Source organism: Neomonachus schauinslandi, chromosome 15 (genome assembly GCF_002201575.2).
Source record: "Neomonachus schauinslandi chromosome 15, ASM220157v2, whole genome shotgun sequence".
NCBI lineage: Eukaryota > Metazoa > Chordata > Mammalia > Carnivora > Phocidae > Neomonachus > Neomonachus schauinslandi.
In genome coordinates, this window is record NC_058417.1 from 55,649,434 (window position 1) to 55,656,731 (window position 7,298).

Below are 7,298 nucleotides of genomic sequence, written 5' to 3' on the forward strand. Positions count from 1 at the left end.
TTAAGCCATTAGAGAGGGTGCCAGGTGCCTGGGCCTGGGCAGGTAATTGGAGACAGTAGGGGCTCCTCATGGCACCAGAGGCTCCCAGCTTCTCAGTCAGTAGGCAGATGCATCCTAGGCGTGAAGTCCAGTGGAGGGACAAGGCCGTCTCTTGGGGCCTCTAGGTTAGGAAGTGGAGTGTGGCTTGTGGGAGTGACCCCACCGTGTTGGAGAGCCTGGCTGCAAAAGATGCTCACCACAAGGCCTTCCCACCCCCCTTTCCAGTCTCCCCTGCTGGGCTGCGAGGGAGGGAGAACTTGAGCACAGGACTGGTAGGGTCACCTAACACTCTAGCTCAGGCCGTAGCCCCAGGACCGGTGGTCCCCCACTGGCCACTGGCCTGGTGCTTCTCGATGGCAGCAAGGACATGCTGGTGCTGTCCCCTCTGTGCACCCAGCCCCTACCCTTGCACTGGCCACAGGCTTGACACAGACAGAGGGGACACGTGTGTTAGAACAGAGCTGTTCGGAGAAGGTCTGGGTCACCATGGAGACGGCCCCACACCCCTGCCATACCCAGGCCTGGGCTGGCTCGCTGGGCCTTACAAGCCCTCCCGGGGGCCCCCTGAAAGCCAAGCAGGGGGCATGGGGTGCAAGGGGGGCAGGCAGTGGGAGTCCTGGGTCCGAGCCAGCGGGATCAGCATCCGCGACCTCCCTGTGTCCCCCCAGGACGCACATGCAGAACATCAAGGACATCACCAGCAGCATCCACTTCGAAGCCTACCGGGTGAAGCGTCTGCACGAAGGCAGCAATGCCATGTCCAACGGCGTCGAGGAGAAGGGGCCCGAAGCCCAGGAGATGTAGACCCACCCTGCCCCCGGGACCCTGCCCCCCAGTCCTTTCCAGCACCACCCCCAGGCCCACCCACATGCCCCATTTTATTTTATATAATTTTCTCACTTGTCATCGTTCTCTGCCCCTTTACACGCCACCAAGTAACAAGATCACGTGTGCCCTCCTGAGTATGTGCATTCTTAGCCGCTGACTGTGGGGCCTGGACCGGGTGGGGCCTCGGGCAGGAGGCCATCCCTCTGGCCGTCCCCGAGGTCTGCGAGAGGCTGGGCCACGGCCAGGAGGGGCAGGAGGAGACCCGTGGCTTCGGTGCCAGCCCCCAACCGCCCCCTCAACTGCAGGCACAGCTCTGGGTCGCCCTCGGCCCCAGCCTCTGAGTGAGGCAGGCTTGTGCAGGGGAGCTGGCCTGGCCTCCCCGGAGCCCCTTCCTGCCCCTTCTCTACATGGCCTAGACCCGTAACTCAGAGAGCCCCCACCTTTGCCACCCCCCCCCGGGGAGAATAGTTAATTCCATGAGATGCAGGTTGCCAATTGCTTAGACACCGGGAGGTGCATCGCCTGCCGCCCGCCCGCGAACCCGTCCTGGAGCAGAAAGTGCCTTTATCATCCGTCCACGAGCCAGCCTTCTCTCCCCCGCTGTCCCCGCTGTCCCCGCCACCGGCACTGGGAACTGGGGACAAGTCGGAGAGAGGGAGGTGTGTCTTCATCTCTCCATCGCCTCCCCCCCCCCCCAGGATTTGATTGAGCATGCAAAGGAAGGAAAAAGATGCACCCCACTCCAGCCCACCCCCATGCTTTGGGGGAAGGTCCAAGCAGGTGAATCTGGTGGAGGAGCTGAGGGAGGAAGAGGCGACTGTGCAGGAAAAGGGGGTGCTATATGGGGCCGGGCCTGTTCAGAGCCGCCCATGTGACCCCAGGGCCTGCCCTGCACCGTCCCATGTGACTGGGAGAGTGTGTTTCTGTCCGTCCGTCTGTCTGTTTAGAAATCTCTTTGGCCTAAGATGCTCCACCCCAGGTACACATTCAGCCTTCTTGGCCCAGGCCTTGCTGACCTTGACCCCGGGAGCTTTTTGTTGCCCTAAATGTGCCTGGGCTCCTGCACCCCAGAGCCCATCGTAAAGACCCCCCCAAAGAGGGAGAGGTCAGGAGGCAGGTGTGCATGGCCCCTCATTGGGCTGCAGCCTGGGGTTTTACGAGCAGGGCTCGGCCGGTCGCTCCCGCTCCCTCACCCTGTGTCTCCACGGGGAGAGCAGCTGGGGCCGTCCGAGCCGCGCACGGCAGGCGGCGGGTGCTTCTCCCTGCCTTCTGGAGAGCCAGGGGGCTGGCGCAGGTCCTGAGATTAGACACAGGGGAGGTACACGTCTGTCTGCAAGCAGCGGGAGGAAGGGGATGCAGACAGGCCTGTGCAGGGTGTGTGCGTGTGTGTGTGTGTGTACGATGTCCTTGCATTGCGTGCTCACTCCCCACCGGAGACAGGAAGGACCCCTTAGCGAAACCATTGACTTGCCGACTTGCCACGTTTTTGCCAAAACCAAGATTTCGAAGGACACCTCCAGCTTCAGCGGAGGGGTGAGGGCGCGGGGCAGCCCCCCGGGCGGGACGGACCCGCTTTCCTTCTCTGTAGCCAGATCGTGACAGATCGTGACTTTTCACTGGCTTCTGTCCCACAGTGGCCTTTTGCTCTGTGCCTCCTGAGAAATTCGTCTTTTTGTATAAATAACAAAGTGTTGAAACTGTATTTCCTGAAATAAATGTCCGAACGCGAACGTGGCGGGGGGACGTGCTCCCCTCCGGGACCCCAGAGGCGCGATTCTCCTTGGGGAGGAAGCCGCTGTCGCCGCGGTTCTGGGGACTGCTGAACCTCGTGCTGGGGCGCTGCGTTCGGGGGCTTCAGAAACCCGCGTGTACGTGGAAAGCCAGGGGCCAGGCTTCCCCCCGGAGGCACCGCAAGCGGCTTTCGTTCCTGTATTGTCAGAAATAAAGTTTCTCTTCTTGAATCTCGCCCTACCAGATCGAACCCCAGGAGCTGGTCAGGAGCTGAGACGGTGGCCCCGAGTGGAGGCTGCCGGGGGCGCGTGTCTCTGCACTTCCCCGCGGGCGCTCGGGGCCGAGCCCTTTGCTGTGCATGACACACCACCGCACAACAGAAATCCATTCCGTCCCGCTTCCGGAGGCCCCAAGTCCGAGATCGAGGTGCCGGCGGGCTGTCCTTTCCCTGGCCTGCGCTGTGCCCCCCTCTGTCCTTGCAGATGAGAAACAGGTCTCTTGTAAGGCACTCCCTTTGGATTTGGGGCCCATCTTCAGGATGGCCTCATCTCATCCTTAATTACATCTGCAAAGACGCTGTTTCCAAGTAAGGCCACGTCCTGAGGTTCTGAGAGGACATGAATTTGGGGGGTGGGTGCTGTTTAACCCAGGGCATCCCCTACCACCCCCCATCACTGGGTCTCAGGGATGAGGCGGCCGCAGAGGGCCCTGCAGCGGGGCTCAGATGGTGAGGGTTCAAGGTTTGCTCTGCCACGGACCAGCTGGATTACTGTAGAGGATTACTGTAGCCCCTCGGGCCGCCCCAGCCCTTCCGTCGGGCAGGTTGGCTCGTTCTGCAGAAAGTAAATGGGTTTCGTGTCCAAATGAATCAATGGGCAGTGGCCACGTGGACCATCTGCTTCCTGGATTCTGAGGTGCCCCCCGCTGCCGACGTCTGCTGGGGGTACAGGAGGAGGACAGGGTCAGCCCAGGGGTGGGGGCTGCGGGGTCATCATCTCAGGACTCCTCCAGCTCTGAAGCTCCCCCTCCCTCCTCCAGACTGAAACTCCCCATTTTCGCCCCTGCTGGACACCCGCGTCCGGAAGCTGCTCTCTCTGGGCCTGACCCTCTCCAGGGCCCAACACGGGCTCCAAGCCTTGATCTCCGTTCTAGAATCTGGCTCCTTCCCCCCGGGGGCTTACTTACCGTGTCTGGCCGTCTCCCTGTCCCTGGCGCTGCTGGTCCCTCACGCGCCAGCCTGGCGGCGACCAGGACACCAGCTCTGCCCATCCAAGGGCAACCAGGGAATGCCTGTGGTGATGGGGGCTCGTCCCCCACCCAAGCAAGCAGATCCCCTATAGATCTGGGTGACCACCTGTTCCGGTCTGCCTGCACATGTGGGGTTTCCAGGGATCTGGGACTTCCAGCCCTAAAACTGGGAAGGTCCTGGGTGAGCCGGACAAGTTGCTCACCCTTTGTAGACCCCACACCACCCTGACCCTTCTCCCACTGCTCAGGGTCCTGGTCGTGGACTCCTTGGCCCAAGGGGCTCCTACGGAGCTGCGAGGTCTGGGCTGGGCTGTTGCCAAGACATCCTGGGGGTGAGCAGGAGGCCCCAAGGACAAGCCATAGAGTCATGCTGGCTCTGAACACCTGTGTGGGGGTGGGATGTCCCGAGGGGCTGTGGTGACCAGGTGTCCTGTGCTCATGCCTTCCCTGCTCTGGGCTGCAGGGTTTGAACAAGCCGGGAAAATGATTACAACAGGCAATTTGGGGTGGGATGCTTTTCCAGACCCTGCCTTGTGTGTGTCGTTGCATCCGGTGAGGATCCATGGCAGGTGGCCTCCACCTGGGGGAGAAGCCAGATGGAAATCAGCTGACTGGGGGGGTCTCCTTTCAGATCTATATTTATGGATGTGCCCTCCTCATTGTTAAACACTACTTTCTGACTACCAAAGTAACAAAGTAGGCAATGTGGAATGTGGAAAATGCCAGAAAAAAAAAAAAATACCCCACCAGGAAATGAAAAGCCCACCATCCTCCTCCCTAGTGCCAACTCTGGTGGGGGCTGGCGTCATTATCATCGTGGTTCCTGGGCTTTGCTTTGTATCCTGCTTGATACGGTTTTAGGGGCGCTGAGGAGAGGAAGTTGGGGGGCAGGAGGGAGGGTGAGAGCCATGCAGACTTCTGGGCCAGACCCCAGTGTGCACAGCTGAGGGATTTGGAGGCATCCTGTCTCAGGGACCACCTTGCAGAGGTCCCTGGCCCTCCCCTTCTCCCTTCTCCCTGCTCTCCCCCTCCCCCTGAGGAAGGAGAAGGGGGACAGCCCTCCAAGTAGGTTGGGCCCAGCTCGGCTGTCTAGGACGGTGAAAATTGGGACTCAGCAGACCAGATGCATTTCCTGCCTTGGCACCTAGAACACTTTCCAGATGTGTGCACTGCCCCAAGGCCCAGGCAGGAGGGGCCCGGGGAACCCGACCCAGCTGTGTCAGGGACGCTGGCCTAATGCCAGCACATGGGTCAGTCACTGATGAAAATGTCACCGTGAGGAGCCCAAACCTGGGAGCCTGTCCTTGGAGAGTCCCAGGGAGGCTGTGGTTCCCTCTGCTGATCCAGGCTGGCTGTAGACCCCAGCCCTGCCCCCACTCTGAGGGCGCTGGCCTTTCCAGAAAGTAAGATGCCCTGGCTTTTCTCTGATGGTATTAGTCACACCTGCTTCCTGTAGAAAGTGTGAAAAACAGAAAAGCCAGAAAACAACAACCCTAACAGCGAACCCAGAAACCCACCATTGCCAGTCAACCGGCTACTGTATGGGAGATAAAGAAGCGCTTTTAAATGCATCGGCAAACTTTGTTGTTTGTCTTTCCAAAGCTGAGCGCAGATCGAGCACATCCTTTTGTAACCCGCGTTTTCACTTCCTCTCAGTGAGGGTTTTCCCACTTAATTGTGTTTTCTTGGAAAACAGGATTTTAATGGCGGTACGTTAGTCCATCCCGTACACCTGTCTTACTAAGTGAGGATTGCTACGTTTTCACCCCCGTCTGTGGGCTGCGCCCAGAGGGCCAGAGGGGTGCAAGCCTTCCGTCCTCCTCACAGATGAGGGAGGTGCCTGGTTGCAGAAGCTACTGGAAATGGTTCAGAAGCCCACGCTGAAAGGGACTGTGTAGACCCAGAGCCAGGAGGGACCCCAGGATTGTGTTGACCCGTCCTTCCTCCTCCTGCCCGGTTCCATCGAGGCTCTCGTTACTGCGGTTTGGCATGTGGGTGGGCGAAGCATCCTTGTGAAGTCAACCATCAGAGTCTCACATGTGACGGTGTCACGGAGCTCAGGGCTCACTGCACAGAACACTGCTGTGACCCTATTACCGAAATGCTCATTTCTGAGGTGCTTTTCCACGTAGATTCAAGTAGGCAGCTGGGCATCTCTTGAATGGGTCCGCCAGGGAGACCCCAGCAGGTCACCCCTCGTCGATCACATATTGAGACGCCCCAGAAGCTAGAGGGGGTGGGTGGGGAATGGAGGGGTGGATGCAATGGTCCCTGGCCCTGCCCTGGGTCACTCATGGGCCGAGGTGACCCTGACCAGTCCCTCAGCTTCAGGAGAGACAGGAAGGTACGAACAGCCCTGTGGTCATCGTCCATCGAGGTAAGTGCCGAGGGAGAGGGTCCAGGCCTGGAAGGTCGTATAATGGGGGACCTGGCCCATGATGGGGTAGGCATCAGACGGGGCTTCCTTTGTGTGAAGGCCTGAGTCGGGGGGAGCATGGAGTTGGAGGGGACCAGGAGGCCAGAGGCTGGAAGCGGCAGAGGGGGTGGGGAGGCCAGCCGGGCTGAGTCTACCCCAAGCCAAGCCCCTCCCCGCACCCCTGCAAGGCTGGCCCCACCACCCTCCTTTCTCCCGCCTGTGTGAGCCCCAGCCACTCTCCCACTGCGCCCCTGCCTGGTGCCCCCCCCCCAGGACACTGATGCCCCAAGTCCTCCAGGCGGGGCCCCTGGCCAGCCCTCCGCAGGTCCCTGGAGAGTCCTGGGCCGCCTCTCAGCCGCCATTTCCCGGGCAAGCCGTGGATCCCAATAGAAGAGTGCAGCTGAGTGGATGCCCAGAGCCCAGGGAGAGAGCATCTTCCTTCCTGTCGGCTGTAAATAATGAGAATAAAGAGGGACTATGAATGATTAAAGCTGCCCAGAGTGAGTGGGTCTTGAACTGTCTGCCGGGTTTAAAAACTAATTACTTGGAGAGTGTTGTGCCAGGGAACGGTTGCCCGTTTCCCACAATGCCCTCTCCCTCATCCCCCTCCTTCCTCCTCCCCCTCCCCTCTTCCCCCTCCTGCCCCTCCTCCCCCTCCTCCCTCCTCCTCTCCCCCTCCCCCCTCCTCCCTCCTCCCTCCTCCCCCTCCTCGGGTGCCAGGGACACCAGCATCAGGCTGATCTGTCAGTCCTGGCACGTGGAGAGCTGCCATGGCACCTCCATCTCCCTGATTATGACTTCACTGGAGCCTGTCCCACGAAGAAATACAAGTCCCCTGAAAGAAACAGCCACATGGAGGGATCACGTGGGGGAGGCACCGAGGACCCACGCGGGCAGAGCTGAGACTGGAGCTGCAGCACTCAGGAGACCCCCAGGGGCGGCTTTACCAGCCAGGCCAGGGTGGGCACCACTCAGAACCAGCCTCTGCACCCTGCCTGGAGCCCCGCGAGGGGGCTGGGGGATGCGCGGCCCCAGG

The 7,298-nt window shown here is 60.5% G+C and overlaps 1 protein-coding gene across 2 annotated transcripts in view; it reads left to right on the forward strand.

Moving 5' to 3' along the window:
• SEPTIN9 (septin 9) overlaps window positions 1-2,828 on the forward strand; it is a 154,541-nt gene extending 151,713 nt beyond the window's left edge. For both annotated transcript variants that reach the window (XM_021680960.1, XM_021680961.2), the window contains one exon: window positions 708-2,828. In XM_021680960.1, the coding sequence (XP_021536635.1) occupies window positions 708-843 (136 nt within the window). In that variant the 3' untranslated portion in view covers window positions 844-2,828. The remainder of the gene's footprint in view (window positions 1-707) is intronic.
• Window positions 2,829-7,298: the final 4,470 nt, after the last annotated feature.